Source organism: Solea solea, chromosome 15 (genome assembly GCF_958295425.1).
Source record: "Solea solea chromosome 15, fSolSol10.1, whole genome shotgun sequence".
Lineage (NCBI taxonomy): Eukaryota > Metazoa > Chordata > Actinopteri > Pleuronectiformes > Soleidae > Solea > Solea solea.
Window position 1 is genome coordinate 13,342,364 of NC_081148.1, and position 19,078 is coordinate 13,361,441.

General features: G+C 40.9%; 1 protein-coding gene across 1 annotated transcript in view; it reads left to right on the forward strand.

Annotated features, from left to right (window-relative positions):
• The window catches only part of plpp4 (phospholipid phosphatase 4), a 35,687-nt gene that overhangs the window by 5,415 nt on the left and 11,194 nt on the right, over positions 1-19,078 (forward strand). The window contains exons 2-3 of the mRNA XM_058652403.1: positions 14,526-14,634; positions 17,706-17,796. Of these exons, the coding sequence (XP_058508386.1) occupies positions 14,526-14,634; positions 17,706-17,796 (200 nt within the window). The remainder of the gene's footprint in view (positions 1-14,525; positions 14,635-17,705; positions 17,797-19,078) is intronic.

A 19,078-nucleotide genomic window follows, 5' to 3' on the forward strand; every position in this document is an offset into this window, starting at 1 on the left:
AATTTAAACAATACTACTGTCACACAGTTAATGCAGCTGGTATGTGCTATTAAAATCATCATAATGAAAATAAATCCAGGAATTATATTGAAATGTTACAGATTGAAGAGTCATATACCTGATACCTGAACAATACTTTCACAAACCCTGAAGCATTTTAGATCTTTTAAGCTTGAAATGTGCAATGCGATGATATTTTGTCATTTTAATTTTTAGAACTGTGAGATCATTGCACATTATTTAGAAGAGGCAAACAAACGCAACAATATTTCACTGATTAAAAAAATATCCGCTCAGTTCAGTTCATTGCCAGACTCAAGGTCCAAATTAGTACATCGAGCTCCAAGCTCAGGAGATGTGAGCGGTAGCAGCAGACACATGAGACACCGCAACACACTCTCTTTGTCTGGAAATGTTCTGGGGGGAAAAAAAGTCACCATTAGCAAGTGGAGGGAGACATTTTTGAACCACGGCTGTAACTCAGTAGGTGGACACTGAGTTGAGGGTGAGGATGGTGGAGGCGGCGGTGCTGCAGACCATGGAGCTGCGGACTCAGCGTGGAGGTGGCAAATCCTGGCTCATCACAGAGGGAGAGCCCTGCACTGTTTTACACTTCCATCATGCCACTTCTACTCTGGCTCTCCCACCTCTGTCACCTTTCCCTCCCTTTGCTCTTTTCTCAGGCATTTTTCGTGGAGTTGCTCCATTACTGTCATTTTCTGAATCATATTATTATCCGTACAAAGACAGAAGAGGGCTGAGGAGATGAAAGAGCCTTCCTCCAACACACACACACACACACACACACACACACACACACACATTCCCGCTTCCCTAGATGGAGGTCTGCTTGCTTGTTATATATTTAGAGCTTAAGGCTGGGGGAAAATGTATGTGTGTGTGTGTGTGTGTTTCTCAGGCCCCTGTGTTCTGATGTCAGACCAGCTTTTCCTTGATGAACCCTCACAGGTTTCTTTTAATGCACTGCCGAGTGGTACAGCTCATGTTTTTGCCACAGTTATGTGACATGGCTCCATTCATTTTCAAATCATCCATCCATCCAAGTACAGTGACAGTGAGTGCTCTTAATGTAGCTGATTAGTGACCTCATCATTCTATTAGATAGATAGATAGATAGATAGATAGATAGATAGATAGATAGATAGATAGATAGATAGAGAGAGAGAGAGAGAGAGAGATAGATAGATAGATAGATAGATAGATAGATAGATAGATAGATAGATAGAGAGATAGATAGATAGATAGATAGATAGATAGATAGATAGATAGATAGATAGATAGAGAGATAGATAGATAGATAGATAGATAGATAGATAGATAGAGAGATCTTCTCGTCTTGTACTTGCACACACAGACTAATAATATGTTAAACCCATGTGGGTTTCAGTTCAGGGTCTTTAAGTTACACTATAAAAGAGACATTTAAATGTGTCTTTGAAGTGAGCAGAGAGGTTTGATCATTTGAAACTATGAATAAATGATCAGTCCCCTCCTCTCCCGTGGAATACTGGGGAAGCTGAGTTGGCTGAATAGATTAAAAGCCCTGGCTGGTTCCCACTCCGTGACACCCTGCTGTACCAACTTTAGCCAACCTGTAAAGTCTCTGTAAGAGCCGCTCCTTAGCGTCTTATTTGAGTATGAATAGTTGCGTGCGCACTGAGCAGTTAGAAGAATGTTGCTGTGTATAATGTACTGTTCGCAGATTATGGAATATTAAACATGAAACAATTACATAATATACTGAAAATGAGACAAGTCCATTAAAATCTCGACTCTTCTGTACCTGTCTCATGAGAACTACAGAGGTCTTCACACCACAAAGGATGTCGTCATCAACATGTACATCGACTAATGAGGTTCCCATAGAAACAAGTGTTTAAAGTATTATTTAACCCGTTTGGATAAACACACAAGGATTTAGTCCATGACATCTTTGTATGGCAAGTTTCCACTTCATTGGGGCCCAAGATGGCAAACTTTAATAAAGCATGTTTCTTGCCTGAAATACACACCAAAGACGTCTAAGATTACAAATACCAAACAGTTTTAATTTGAAAGCAATTTTACAAACATATTATGGGAGATCATTATTAGATTTCTGTCCATAAACCCCTTCTGAATCCTACAAACTGCACATTTTAGGCTTCTCCAACAATGTCACCCCAAAGCAAATTTGATTGTGTGTGTGTGTTTGTGTTTTCAAGGAAAGACACTTCAAATGATAACTCATCATGATTGAGGCTGAAAAAAGGAGATGAAGCACACAGACTGTGATTCAGTATACACACAATTACCAACAAGCACAATGTCACAATAGATTCATTACAGTAGAGCATTACTCTTGCAAGAAAAGGAAATTGAAGTCCATGTATTTCTTGTGGGTGTATAATCTGTGATTAGATGCGTGTGTGTGTGTGTGTGTGTGTGTGTGTGTACATGGTTGTGTGAAGCAGTCACATCAAATCATATAAGCCTGCACATTACATTACACACTGGCTTCAGTGATGTGAAGGGGTGTGAAAACTTCACCCTGCGTGAAGCTTTTCTTTGACCTTTGCTGGGACGGACAGTGAGCCTGACAACACTGGTAAATGTCAGCTTTATGTGCCCAACCACACAGTGGCTGTGTGAATGAGCAGGGTCACAGTCTCTTTTTTGGGTCTTTCCACCGCCCCTATACTTTTCTTTCCCTGTCCTTTGTGTGTGTGTGTGTATGATAACCCTCATAGTGCCGCTGATTTGATACACCCACAGGCGAGCAAAGGCACCCGAAAACCCGTACACGCATGTGTCTTTTTCTTCCCACAGACGAGGAAAAATCTGGAAAATGAGTTAGAAACAAGAAGACATTTCCATGATTAATAGGGCACAGTGGGTCACACATTTCTTTGATGAGTGCAGTGCCGTTTGCGGCAAAGATCTTAAGCCCATTGAGAACTTATGGGAGATTTTGGACTCATCGCTTAAAGTGCTCTCTAAAACAGGGCTTTTCAAAGACAGGTTGGCCAAAAAGGAAATTAACTCTCTTTATGTGGGCTACACAGAATATTTGTCCAAAACATAAAATAAAATAATAATAATTTGGCTAAAATTAAAATGTCTATAGCAATTGGACATTCAAGAGACGTGCAAAGATTCTATGCCATGAACATGAGCCATTTTGTTTAGTCAACAATTACACAGTGATTGACTTGACGTCAGCTGTGTGTTGAAGTTGAAATGATGCCAATAGTACCTGTTACAAAAAAAGGGTGTAGGTTTGTGTATGGATGGCGGGGACATAGCCAGATTGTCTCTACTTATAGAGACAGGGCAATGTGTACGTGTGCGCGAATGCGGTGAGAGGAGAGCGAGTGGATTTTACGAGCGTCAGTGAATGCATCACAGCCGAACAGAAATATCGCTGCGAGTCACAGAGGAGATGAGAGAGAAAAATAAATAAATAATTCCCTGTCCATTCGCTCTGGAATCAACTATTTCCTAAGTCAACTTAGAGCTTTAGCGTTTAGCTTTGGCGAACAGCATCGCAAAGCACTTTGTCACTTCAGTTCCAGTAACGTGAGCGTCTCTGACCTGTCATGTTGCGGCCAATCACAGCCCAGCACCATGTTGCATGTGTAACATGACGTACATACGTACGTATAAGAAGGGCTGTATCTGGCCCGCGGGCCGCTAGTTGAGTAGGCCAAATTAGGGCACATCTTTTAGAAGTAGACTGGTCCCTCCAATAGAGTTCAGAGAGTTGTAAGATCAATGCCAGGGTTCATTAAAAGATATTGTGGCAGCTTGTGTTGGCTCAACACCTTAAACCAAGAGGCTTTACTGTATGCCGGGTTTCCCTTTCATTTGTCACCTGCCTTTTGCTCTGCTTAGATTTGAAACATGATCGGTGCAGATCACAGATTCCTCATCTCAGTTTTGAGGTGCGGTATTACATGCTAGAGGAGCCATTAGTGCAGAGCTGTTTGATGTTGGCATCTCTTTGTGAACAATAAACAACTCATGTGATCACGTTATCCTTGATGTTCATTCAGACGGTGTGTCTATTGAGACAAAGTTGACAGGGGTGAAACAAAACCAGATTAGGCTTTGCGGGAAAAAAACAAAAAAACAAAATATGACAATAATAATAAAACAATGTCAAGAAAATATGACAAAGCCTGTCTTGGTGTCTGGTTTATAGAGAAAGCGTAGGGAGACAATGAGCGACCACTGTGCGTTGTTTATTTCCGAGATCTCAGCAGGAACATCCCTTTGTAGAAGTTGCCTCAGTGAACAACAAAGCGTCACACAAAGTTGCATCGAAAATTGGCCGGTGAATCTACAGCAGTGGAGCTCCCACTCCCTGCCGCTTAAGATATGGATTTGCTTCATGAGATGAGCGCCACAAAACACAAAATTCATCTGTTTTGTCGCACACGAGGCCGAAGATTATGCAATTTTAAAATGAGCCTGAAGAAATCTTGCCTCGCTGACTGACCTAAGACTGCATGCCTCGCCTTCTACCTGTAGAGCAGGGGTGTCAAACTCAAATGACCAGGGGGCCAATGAGTGTCTAATCTGATCAAGAATAAAAAATATTAAAAAAGTAGCAGATGGACACATTGAGTTTAAAATTATAACACAACATTCCATCATTTTTTGCATTTTGCATTAAAGATATTCAGTAATTCAGAGTAAAGATGCTTGTTTTCATATGGAACAATGTATAACTCACAATAATAACTTCACTGGTGCAAATCTAGTAAGTTTTTTATTTTGTTTTTTTATTTTTTTATTCTATTGTGTGATTCTTATTCCTTTTGTACTGTGAGTCCTGTTTTTTTTTTTCTTTTACTTTTGTATGGACCTTGAGTCTGAAAATAAAGCTTTTCTATCTATCTATCTATCTATCTATCTATCTATCTATCTATCGATCTATCTATCTATCTATCTATCTATCTATCTAATAGAGAAACAAACCCAAAATTAAGCAAATAATAACATGGGCAACTGCAACTGAAACACCAAAAAAAAGCTTATATGTGCAATTTAATGTTAATATTTAGTCATTTATTCAGTATTCTATATTCTACATGTATCATTTCAGCCAAATGCACATGTGTTTAAAGGAAGGTTGCGGGCCACGTGATATTAAGTTGCTGCTGCGGAGCAAAAGCGTTTTACCTGGTGATCTGGATTTGAGCAGGTGTTTGCACAAAAAGGGTCAAAAAGGGAGGAGAAAAGCATGGCAGGGAATAATCAAGAGGGTCTTGATTAATACACTAACTCAGAGAAACACAAGCATCAGGGCAGATGAATCTAAACTTAACAAGGTTAGCAGATGTTATCAGTGCGATCAGTTGCTTTAGAGCAGGAAAAACCTGAGCATGCAGCTGTTCTCCAAACCTGGTGAGGAGAGGAGAGCTGAACATTGTCCCCACTGTGCTCAATGGCTCTCAAGTAAGAAGGAGCATACGCTTGAAGTTTTAAGACATTTTAAACTCTTGTATCCTGGTGAGATACAAGCACCGTCCTCAACCAACAGATGAGATAAGTGCATTTACGCGAAAGGGAATTTTGCAGATTCCTTTTTTGGAAAGTGTGAGAATCTGTTGAGCCATGACAATGATTCCCAAACAATAGTGCTCAGAGTGTCTGTATGAGCGATGCATTCAATGTAGCGGCAACCTGCTGATTTCAGGACTGCTGCAAGAAGGAACCACCTTATCGATTTGACATCTGACTTCAATGTGAGGTTGAGATTACACCTCAGGCTCTGAGTGAGTCCTGGCTGCCTGTGGAGAGGCAGAATCCTCTCAGAGGGCAGGGGGTGGAGGGATGCAGACATTTGGCTGCCCTTTGGCAAATCCTTTCTCTGTCAGATGGGCTTTTCTGCTGTTGCCCACTTTTAAGAAAATGCAGATTGAAGGTCAACATGGAGAAGAGAGGGACAGTGTCAAACACAGGCTCAGTGTAGCCACTAATAGTGTTTAAATGCACACACACACATGAACACACGGTGCATATAACTACAATAATAATACATGTCCCATTCAGCTAAGTAAGTGCTAATTATTCAGCTGAGTAAGAAATAATATTATTTGAGAAAGTGAAATGGAATATACCTAAGGAAACAAAACAGGGTCTTTACAGACTGACACACAGTAAATGCAGCTAAAACATAAAAATATGAACCTGGAATTTTCATCTCTGCTCACCACCAAGGTTTTTGCATGACAAGGAGAGGATGGGTGTGTTATTTATTCGGTTCCCTTTAGCCAACTTGAGAGGAGATGTCTCCAGGGAAGCCAGAGCTAGCCGAGTGTCACTCAGCATCCATCTCACTCCTCTCCTCCCTCCTTTGCCTGTGACAGGACCAGTGTTATGAATTCCTGACACATTCGGCCAAGAACCTGATTGCAACCACTAACACAAACAGAGGCTTCACATTCATTACCGGATGACTTCATAGGAAGCCTCATCACATCCCAGTAGTTAAGGTAATTGTGTGGATTAAATATGATTATGTTGCCCGCACAGTTTGCTGCATGGAAAATGACAGTAAGAGGAGGATTTTACTGTAATATTATGTTAATATTTTTGGAAAATGACAATTAGAGCATGACTATTTTAACACTGGCTGTGATGGTAAATTTGTAAAAGGATATTAGATCTGATATTTTCCTACTTAGAGGCACAGTTCTGTCCAAAGCCTCAGTGTGCCTGTCTCCATTCTTCAGTCTCCTGCCATAACAGCCACAAAGCCTCAATGTCAGGCTTACTTCTTCCTGCAGTCTGATTCATTTTTAGCCCAGAGTGAAACTTCCCAAAAGGAGCAGTAATCTCCTGGTCTACAATCAGTGCCACACATAAGAACACATTAGTTACCAAGACTGTGCTGGGTCTACAGGTCCAATAATGAGCTCCTCACTCTGTCACTTACTTCCCCTCTTTCTTCTCTGTGACCCACTCCTAACCGAATCACAGCTGCCTGCTTTATTAAATCACAGATATCCACTTATTTCAAGCCAGCACTACTCGAAAAGTTAGATTTGATTTGGCTGGAATATCAAATGTGCTTTGTTTTTGTCTCCATGTGGAGTATTAAATGAAAATTCAAGCACAACGTGTGAAATATACTTTAATCATTCCAGCAGCGTCGAGTGTGTAGATATGTGGCAAAGCAAAGCTCTCATGCCGCTTTGATTCATCAATCATTACAAAGTCTTCTCTTGTAGGTTAAAGCATTGTAACAGCACATTTCTGCTCTGAGTAATGAGCCGACGAAAGCTGATGTGATTCGACATTGGCACTGTAAAAATAAATAAATCCACATAATGCATTCCTACTAGACTTCTGACCATCACCAGGTGATTGGGTACACCTATAACTCGTTACACTGTCAAAGTGATGCTCACTGGCTTATAACAATGTGCGATATAGAGTGTCTTATATCCTTTTTTCAGCACAACCTGTAAGCAATCTGATGAAGTGGTTCTTTTTTCCCCATTTTCACCAACTATATAAACACACTTGAGCAAAAAGCACTCACATTTTTTAAAAGGAATCTGATTTAATTTTGAAATGTGTCAGATTTTCGAAGTTCTTCTGGCTCATTTGCATCAACAAAAATAAAATTCAAACGGTCTATTTTAAGTATCACTACTCATAAAAATATGCGATATAAAATGAATCATAACTTTGACTCCACAACACATAAGAAGACACAAAGATACGGAGTTGTGTATTATTCTCACTGCAATTTACCAAGGGTGTGCTAACATGGCCTTCTGTAGACACTTCACACATACACACACAGGTATGAGAGTTTTGCTGATGTACAGTAAGTGTAGGCTATATTATAAAAATGTCACACGATTACAATAAAGCTGCTGTCACCGTTGTCATCTTGTGGCTAATTTCCTGTCTGTGGCTGCCAGTAGTGATCCCTTCCCTCCTCACTACATTAATCTTCCTCATGAAGATTACTCTGCCTTCACTGGCAAACAGCGTAAATCCACTGGTGGAGCGAACGGCCTCTTTGTGGCGTTCTGACTTCTGATTGGATCAAGTGTTGTGGGATAATCAAACGCTTCACGCATGAGTCCTGAACCTGAGAGGCCCATTTTGTGGCGTGTGTTTGCGTCGGTTTGTTTTAATGCAGCTTTTAAATGATGTGCGTAAAAGAGCCTGACGAGAAACACCAACAACTCAACAGGCCGTGAAATATAACAAAATTGTTTTTCTGCTCGAGGGAAAAAAAAATTAGGCATGTCATTTTAAGGTCGATGATGAGTGCAATGGAAATGGTTGTAGCAAATAAAGAGAATTTCCTGACTGAAGCGAGAGATAAAGGCGAGATGAAGAATCTGTAGACTGATGGACTGAAAGCACAACATTCCTACTATTCCTATAATAATAGACTGAAACAGCAATGACATGCCACCATTCATCAATAGCTATTAGGGCTCTCTATTTGTTATTCCCGCAGTATTCCCTTCACAGATGTTCATGACAACAAACGTTGTGTAAATGCACTTTTTCTTTTAGTCAACCTTTGAAACTTGGGTTCCATTTTCCAATACCGCAAAGGAGAATGGAGCATACAGAGAGTTTTTATACCTATTGAGCAAAACTATCTCATTTAAAGTAGTTTAGTAGCAGCATTCTTTACTACTGTTACGACCAGGATGAGAGGAGAGTCCCTCTTCCCAACTCTAAAAGAAACCACCAGCAACACACTAAACAACAAACACGATTTTGACATCGAGTGGTTCAAGGAAGTCCACTGCAGCTGGGAGGATCAGGCTCTCTTGTACTGGAAACCTCCTGTGCAGTGTTGCAGAGATTTGATTATCAGGTGAGACGAACCAAGGATGGAGTTTCTGGAGTGGGTGATGAGCTAAGTCGAAAAGCTTTACTGGAAACAGCTCAGATCTGAGGAGTCAATGCCAAACATGAATTAAGACATGTTAAGAGCATCCTCTGTCAGTCTGCCTGTGAATCCCAGAGTTATGGCATTTAAAGGGTTTTGGAGGCCTTTCTCTGCTGCTACCTAAAGTTGACCTTCGGGAGGACTGCATAGCTGAGTTATCAGTCCTCTGCCCCAGTTAGGTTAAGCTCAATAAAGACAAGGCCAAATTATAAGACACTCTTACACACGTGTCATTTAATCAGGCATGCACACCTGCAACCCATCTCACTCTCACATGCAGACACACAAGGAAAAAGCAGTCACAAACCTGGTTAATGATAACAAATGTAAGATACAGTACATGTACTGTGTGAAGTGAAGTCGATTTAGCTTTATGACAAATATTTGTTGGCTATACCTTTAAAAAAAAAAAGAGAATATTTCTTTCTGTCTTACCGAACACATCATTAAACCTCCATTTAACTCACAAACTCAAACGTAAGAGAAACAAATGACTGTGTTTTCATAATATTACAGCATTTTGCCAATTTTTTGGAACCAATATGCTGATGCCGAAAAGGAGCAGTAATCGCCTCACATTCAGACCTACACGAGGGTGGCCTTTGCACAATCTAGAGTGGCTGTTTAAGCATTGTATTGCTGATTTTCTGTGGCAGTGGGCCTTGAACTTGGTCAGGAATCAAAGAGCCAGCAAATTGTCTGCGCCACAATTTCCGTCTCGTTTTATGTCTTATTATTTCTCGCCGAATCCCTCCTCCCCACCAGTCCTTAGCCATACGTAGTTTTAGATATAAAAGATGTGACGATTCAAGCTCTCCACATTAATTTGATGGCCTGTGAGAGGAGGACAGGGACTTTTCTCAGCAGTAAATTAAGCACAAGATACACTGAACAGAGGAGGACGGGGGTTTCCCTCAGGATTTAACACAACCTCGGAGCCCGATGGTGTTTTAAATCTTACAAATCACTTTTCAGTAAAGCTCCTCTGCTACGTGATTAGATAACAGGAGTAATAAGTTGGGGGGGAGGTGACATGTGGGTGTTATCAGACTGAAGTGATCAACACCTCACCATCTCTGATCTGGTGAAGCAGTTCAAATCTCATTCTGGTGCGTCAGATGGTCCTGTGACGTTTTTTTTTATCCCCCGCTCCGTCTTTGACACTCACATTAGTTACACGGCTATTGTGCACCTCCTGAGAGGAGAAATGCAATCAAATGTGAGTGTTGGACACAATGTGTCTCTGGCCCAAAGTGTGACAAAGTGAGGAGAAACGGTGAACTCTTTACCACTCATGAAGGTGTGACGACCAAACACACCGTTTACAGTGACACTGATGCTTGGTGCCTGTGTGTTTTAAAGCTCTCTGATATTTTCCTTTACCCTTGAGGGGAAGCCCGCACGGTCCGGGTTGCACCGCTGTTCATCTGAGGGCACTGCATTGACTTCCATTCACTTAGACGGCCTAAACATAGCATTATCACTAACTTAGCCATAACATGAACTTCACCACCATTCAAATCTTAGCCCTAAACTTAATCGGCTTGTCAGGAATAAGATTCTGCCTCATTAGGTCCAGGTTCTGGTCTCCATTTGGACATTAGGTCCTGCCAAGGCCTGTGTTTATGCCAGGAAAGGTCCTAAAGAGGTACCAAATAAAAGTACACATCGCCTGAAACTAAGCTTTCCCACTCCTCTGCATGCCTAATTGCTTTGCAGGATATCTGACTAACTAAGGAGGAGTTTCTCGACTTCTTTAACCTGACGTCATGGGGGCACAGCAGTAGATAATTCCGCACCCACTGTAAATCAAGAACTTTAAAAAGAGCTGCTTGTATTGTTTCTCGAAGCAGCTGAGCGTTAAATCTGCAAAGCCCTTCAGCAGGAGGGAGCGAGGAAGAGAGGGCAGATCTGAGGAAATAATTCAGTTTTATTTCCTTGGCTGTAGCTGCACCAGACACACTTTGAATATGCATATAGGGGAGATGGATAGGAATTGGTGATGATAAATTGGCCCGGTTGAGTTGTAGAGCTGCAACGAAGAGGAACAGATAAGGCACAAAAAGCTGGAAAGTTCTCGAGTTAGAAAAGGTCAGATGTGAAACTTTGAAGCCAAGGATAAAAGGTAGTTATGGTTTGCTCTTTATGAAAATGAATGGGAATATTTGTTGCATACCCTGCGTCACTCTGAATCTCTAGAGATTTGCAAAGTTTTTTGTCGTTAGCATCTTTAAACTGCCAACAAAGGAAGTTTGAGAATTCATCTATTATGGTCTGTCATAGTGAAACTTTACAGTAGTGGATTAGACTAAGCAAACAGTAGTTGATGAAACAGAATGAAGTAACTCCCCAGGCAGCCAGCAAGCGCTGCTCAGTCCAATGCCTTTTGTTTGCCTCATCTTTATGGGCACATAAAAAGCTCCTTTGTTCTGTCCAGAGATCGTGTCAGAGTGCGGTCTGTCTCACTGGAGCATTGATCGCAGTTGAAAAAGAAAAAAAAAAGTTGGGCTTTTTTCTTTACACTTTTATTTGCTTTTTCCATATTTTTCTCTTTTTGTCACCTCATGTTATTTATTATTAGTTATTTACTGCATAGAGTTGAGGTCGGTTTGCAGCAAGTTGGAACAAGGTCCTTTCTGAATGGAGTCTGCATGTTCTGTGTGTGTGTGTGTGGATTTTCTCTGGTTTCTCTGGTCTCCCACAGTCCAAAAATATGCAGATTTGGGGATTAGGCAAATTGGACACTCTAAATTGACTGTGACAGTGACTGGTTGTGGCCCTGTGATGGACTGGCAACCTGTCCAGGGTGTACCTCGCCTTTTGCCCTATGTCAGCTGGGATTGGCACCAGTGCTCCCCCGCGACCCTCATGTGGAGGATGAAGTGGTTGAGTTGAGGAGGCAGGAAAAAAAGACATAAAGAGTGCTCACTGAGAATCATCCCTGTTTGTGCCAGATTTAGCCAAGAGGCGATTTTTTACTTGAAGTGCCTGAACAGATGTGACAGTGTCACCTGAAAAAAACACAAACATCACTTAAGTATACAGTACAACATTAAAACAGACAGAAATCTAATTGTGCACACCCGATTACACTAACAGGTACTAAAAAATGCGCGGTGCACGGTATCTTCCCACCCTCTCTGTCTCCATGTTTGAATCACTGTGATATTAATGATTTCCCAGCAGGATAACCTAGTGTACATGCTGTGAATGACGTTCCCTGTGCACGCTCTGACATTAGCTCCACTAACACTAATGTAATCCACGGTGTCCTTCCTGCCTCACACTGGCAAAACGTGTTCACTGTCACTAATCTATAAAACGACACACCGCTTGCTCATTTCACCTCGGCCTATCTCAATAAAGGAAAATGAATCCCCTTAACGGCCAAGAATGTGTATCCATGGAATCAAACGTGAGGAAACTTGATAACTTTCTGCTCGACGTGTGGAGCCTGGAGGACCCTTAAGCAAGCGTTGACCATATTGAAGTCTTTATTAAACTTTTTTTGGTTTCGAAAAACGAGAATGAGTGAAAAAACTAATTTGGAGTCTCATACTCAGAGGAGCTCCTTTGAGACCTGTATTGATTTGATTTAGGTGATTTCATACACATTTTCAGAGAGGAGTAATATTATTACATGTCCAAAAGGCATTTTAATATTGGGCTTATGAAAGTGATCGTCCTTAGTAAACAAGTTGATGGTATGTTTTGCTCTCGCTGGTTTAAATACATTTCTAATTATTTCCTAACACTTGAATGTATGCGTGGATGTTAAACACTGAAAGTGGTGTGACCCGTCACGCTTAAAAAGGCAACATGGATTACCAATAAAAAACACTGTATTAAAAGGTAATTACAGAGGGTAAACCCATACATTAAATGGCTCCACTCATCAGGGTTTAAAGGAGGTTTAATTTTCCTGTTTTTTTTAACCTTTAAAACCGGAGAGATTTTTTTAATCATCCATGTTTCGTTTCCAAGGGCAGCGGGGTTTGTGCATTCTACTGTAAACCCAGAGCAAATATTATGAAGATGAATTATATCTGAGTAGTTACCTTAGGGCAGCGACTGCCTCAAACTCATTAAGAAGTGAGGGGTTGGATGCAAGCTAAGCCTTGCAGAATGACAGGTAGACCACTGCAGTATTTAATGTCTCTCTCTCTCTCTGCCTCAGCTCCATCCCTCTGCTTTTAATAAATCACGGCACAACATCTCTTTGTCACTGATGTCTGAACATGAGAGGTGAAGAGAGGGAGCTGGGGTAATTCATGAAGGTTATTGTGTATCATTAGCCCGGTGTAATTTATTGTGCACCACACACACACACACACACACACACCGTAATTGTGATGCAGCTGCGGTGAATCATGCACATGGGCTCAGCAAGGTGTAAAATGAACCAGCGCTGATTAGGGTGCTCCATTTACGGAAAAAAAACCCATCATGACACGATATAGTTATCGGCCATCCACCACTAAACGAAAGACTTTCAATACTGTGCAGTGCTGCAAGGTCTTTTAGTGTTAAAGATATACAATTGATGAATGAACCTTTAGTAAGATTTGTAGAAGAGGTGTGTGCCTTTTAGCCAATGGCCTCCTTCACATTTCCACAGTTTGGTTCATAATGAGGAGCACAGCCTATCTAGAGGTCAGTAACCGGCTTCACTGAGGTAAATGTGTGATAAATGCCTTGCTGAGGGGCATGTAGTTGTATGGTCGAACATTACTCAGGCACAGTTTCCACCAAGATTGGAAGAGTTCATGTGGGGAATGAACTGCCGGGCCCAAGAATCCTTCCATTAACTTAAGTTGACCCTCTTTTATTTATGTGGGACTTTGGTGTCATGGGTTTTTGACAACTGGTTTTCATAGAGGTTGGGAATCATTGATCTACATAGTTTTAAATGAAATACTGAGCCTGCAGTTGTTGTAATTATGAATGTGTCATTGGTGAATAGAGGAAGAAAGACATAGTGACTCAAGGGACCACAGCCAAATGTAAGAGATATTCTTTTGATTTTGGCACCTCGAGTGAAATGTTCTTCGGAGTTTTCAGCACCTCCGCGTCTTATTTAAAAAAACAACAACTCACTTCTTCCGTCACTTAATGTGAGGCATGCACACATCAGCAAGATTAGAATTTCCATAGTAATTGTTTGCGCTTTGCTGCTACAAGGCAATCCCCAGTAATATTGTGGTATCATAAAATCTAGTTTCGGAGCTCTCTGTGGCTCTAGGAGGTCTGCAGCTGTGCAACAGAGCGATGTATTGAATTGTTTCAGAGAGCGGGGACCGAAAGACTTTGCTAAGACAACGGGGAACAAGGTTGTATCTGACACATCTCTGGGAGCCCGAGCTGAAGGAGGTGGGAGAATGCTAATTTGTTCTCAGTCAGTCAGAGCGTGGAAAAGACAGCACTCCTTTGTGGACGTGACCTTGGTCATCTTTTTTAGCCTCATTCCTAATTGAAGAATTTACTTTTTCTGAGCCCTATTCATTTTGGCATTTGAGCACACAAAGGACTCGTGCGATAGCCGCTGATTGCCCAAACAATGACCGCACATTTGTTTGCTTTGTCACAGGTTTACAGAGTTTCTGGAGCCATTCGAGCGAGTGATTCAACCGGAGGAGCTTTGGCTCTACAAGAATCCTTTAGTGGAGTCTGACCATATCCCCAAGAGAGTCATGTTTGTAAGTACCTTTTACAATTTACGAATTGCACTCATTACGGACTTGATTGGCACAAAATACCCTGTTGTTATTATTAAGTTCTACACGATTACATTCTACTTAATTCTAACTCATCAATGAGTTCATTTAGGAAAATGAGTCGCACAAAACCTCTTGGAAGTGGGTGGTGCGGTGTTAAGATGAGTTCCTAGGAGATACAGCAGGGAGAAAAGAATACTTTCCCTCCGGCTCACATTATAAACATAGTGCAAATAATCCAAATAATCAAAAAAACTATGCATATCCGGTTCCCAGCAATGAACACCAGCTTCAATACATTGAAAACGCAGCATATTGGTTATTACAGTTGCGTGTCATACATTGCTGCCAGAATCAGATGGTGCACACTAAATGGTCCTTTTTTTTTCTCCCAAAGAGCAATCATGGTCAAATCTAACAGCAAAGATAGCTGCTGTAAAATGCAAAACCCTTCAAACACTATTGTCCCATCTGCTGCCAAATGTTCTAACCACAGGAAATGTATGGAAATTTATTTCAGCATCTCCATACACAGAGATGTAATAGAGAATTGAACATCATGGGAAATTTGCTTGTTCCCGTCGTGCCATGAATCTTCTGTACTCACCCACACCACAGCATATACTGTTGTAGCCTGGAGATGATTCTATCCAAGTATAAAACCAGCAAGCAGAGGGAAGACTCAGTAATATACGGTATCTACCAGCAAGTCATAACCTCTACCTTAATCAAATACAATACCTTTATCTCTGTGTGTAATTCAGTCACAAACAGATATTGGAAAATTAGGATTTCATAGAGGAATTGTGTGTTCGGTGTCTTACCAAGTAGTCAGGCACTGTGGCCTGTCGTTGGCACTAGAAAGGCTGCAGCAAAACTATATAGAAGTGTTGCTTACAGTGATAACAGGATGAGGAGTGTATTGTACAGTGTGCCCTGTATGTGTGATATTATAAAGAAATACAAGCTTTGTGTTGCTTCAGTTTCCATGGATTTCTGAATATTGGTGGGACACTTATTTTTTTTTCCCTTTTACGTTGCTGCTCTAGCTCTGGAGGTTTGCAGAATCTATCTGACCATTAAAACTAGTCCTTGGAGGGGATTTTCATGGCGCTACTACAGTTACTGTATGCATCCCTGTGACCTTCATTAAGATATTATACTGTATTATCCTGCTCACAGCACCCCAAAAGTCCCTCACGGATTATATAATTTTGGAAGTGACAGGGATAGACTCAGTGTTGATCTACAGCTTCCCTCTTCAGTGGCGCTAAAAGTACAAAATGTGTTAGATGGTTCGAACTCAACGTGATGTAATGGTTGAATGAAGATTTATGGCGGAGGCCTTGATTAATGAGTGATAGTTGGCGAGTAAGCGCTCCGGCAGACAAAGGATGGAGGGCAGAGGGGAAGTGAGTGGGGAATGAAGGTGGAGGAGCTGTGGTAGCCACAGCCAGGGCGGGCTTAAGAGGAGCTGGATTCTGTGGGTTTTGGAGTGGGCTGCAGACAAACACAGAGATACAAGGGCAGTGCAAAAACACTAAGAGAACTGATGACAATTGTATAAAGTACCTTCATCGACATTTCCAACACTCTTTAGATCTATAGGAATCTTTCAAGGTAACGGACCGTTTTGTAAACATTTAAATCTCATCAAACAACCCATGTGCACATTAAGTGTCTGACTAATAAAAGCCACTCTTCAGGAGGATCAAACAAAAACCAGATCATTTAAACCAGGGAAACATGAATAACTAGCTATGAGCAAACTTGGCGCCGTAACTCATGGACCAAACAAGACGAACTGGCGACATGACAGGACTATTTAAGCAGGAGGTTAAGTGGGAACAGGTGAAAGCAATGAGGGGCGGGGCAGACAATCACAGTGGCGGGAAATCACAGAAGGGAAGGAAGTCAGGTTCTGAAACGAGAGGGAAAGGTGAATACAAAATAAAACAGGAAGTGCATATGAAAACAGAACATGAGAGAGTAAACTTAACAAACTTGACGAGATATTACAAAAACTCTATAAAGTAAGTTGAAACAATTGTTACCAAGTCAAACAGTTAAAATGATTGAGACACAGACCTAGCCCTCATTTTGTTGTGTTCAGTGAACATCTTGGAAGAATAAACAAGACCACAATGAACATTAAGGTCATGTGCCGGAAGGTTTTGCTTTAATAATTCAAAAGAAGCTTCGAAGCAAGCAAAACGAAGATTATGAAGCGAGATCAATGACATTGTCAAATCTTTGAAATACTTTTAAATACCTAAATGTGTTTCCATGGCAACGCAAATCAAGTCCTCTTTTTTTTCCGTCTTTTCCTTTGGAACTGGTGGTATTCAAGATAGCTGTTTCACCCTGAATACATTCTGAGGGGATGTAAAAAGTCTCACCTGCAAATGTGTGTTTTGTTTTCTCACCGAGTTTCCTCACAACCTCACCGCTAAAATAACTGAATCTGATCTCTGACAAACCTGTGATAGATGATACAAGCCACAGCTTGCTGCTTCAGTCATTTTAAATCAGAAATGTTATTTACTATACACAGTGTTTGCAACCCTGCCTTTTGACATTGCATTCATATTCAACCACACAACAAATCCGATGTCTTGAGAAATCAATTTTAGTTCAGTCCCTCAGAACAAAATGAACTTGAAATACAATATTGTTATTAAAGTTTTAAGGATCTGGTTTATTGAAAAATGTCAGTTACTTACACAAAAGGCTCAGCACTCAAGAGAAATTCGCTGTGTGTCAATAAAATGGAATTAAAACCCAACCTTTGGTTTTACCAGCTTTTGTTGCATAAGGAAGGAAATTATATTACATTTTCTCAGAAAATAATCAACACATTTTGGGGGAATTCATTATTATCTAAGTGCTGAGGAGACCCAAAGATCTGATCAAGTTAGGAGAAAGACTCCCCTCTGAGTAAGCATCATTTTGCCTTGACTTAACTCTGAATAAAGGGCAGGTACATCATTCAGTGTTACAACACAATGTTCCAATGCATCCTCTAATTTGTTTTTGTTTTGATTTACTCACAGGCAATTTCGTTTCTTACCCCACTAGCGGTGATATTTGTGGTGAAGATAATACAGAGAACGGACAAGACAGAAATCAAAGAGGCATGTTTAGGTAAGGAATTCTGTATTCGTATACAATATGTCATTGTTTTGCTGCAGAAAATACACAGCATTTTGTTTTTCTCTTTCACATTTTGAACAAAAGCACTTTATTGTGTTCATGGTGCAGATCAGTCAAGATCTCACAGACTGATCTGAATTACATCAGACATTACATCCACGGTATTTAGCATTCCGTGCTCTTTGTTTTGGGTAATCCTTTCACTCCGATTATATCCTGTTTACCATTTTGCCCCGGATTTAGAGGCCTGCATCGCTTCGGGACATCAGAGAGCGTTATAGAAAATGTATTACAAATCCAATTAAAGAAGATGCAGAGATGAACTGCGTGGAGAGATGATGATATAATGTACGAGTGTTGCTGTTACAGTGCTGTGTTGAACCTTACATGCCCATCGCCGTCTACAGAGACACAGCTGTGCAGAGAAACATTACTGCAAAGAACAAACAATAAAAGGGAGCCCATTATTCTTCCAATCGTGGATTTAAACCAACCCTCCATCTCCATCTACACCTAATCAGAGAGAAAGAAAGACCATGAAAGCAGTTTTCGACGGTGTGTGTGTGTGTGTGTGTGCAACTAAAGCTCAATTTAACTCCAGCACACACACTACAGACCGCCCTACTTTTTATATACCACAGTAAAACCTCAGAAACGTGGAGTTTTTTTTCCCCTCCATTATTAATGAAGTTCAAAGTTGTCCCTGAGATCCCACGTATTATTGTGCTTATTAAACAACATTTCAAGCTGATCTCGCCTGGTGGAGTTCGCAGTAAACAGTTGCTCCTTATATCGTGCAGAGACACACAGAGAATATATAAACACAAAGGAGAGACACACAGAACGACAAACATTAATGCAACTTTAACAGGTAGTTAGATTTTTCACCTCCATCGTGCCTTTGGGGCTCGTTTTTGCTACTATTGTGCACTTACTGTTTGACACACTGTTCTGCTAATCTTCTTTTTTTTTTTTCTTTGGAGTAAAAGGAGCACACTGTTCCCGTCATGGCTTTGTCTCACAGCACTCTGTCATTCTCAAACTCATATATTCTTAATTGTATGATAATCTACTAGTCAGGGTATGATGAAGCCATTTTGCCACGAATTTGATTACACTCTGGGAAAAGCAGCACTCTCAGAGACACAGTGATGATTCTGCAGAGATCTTAAAATTTGGCGACAATGCATGAGCATTTTTATTCATCATCTAAATGTGAGAGCTCATAACACACTGTTTTATAGTTTGGCGGGTGCAGAGGGAGTCGTCTTCT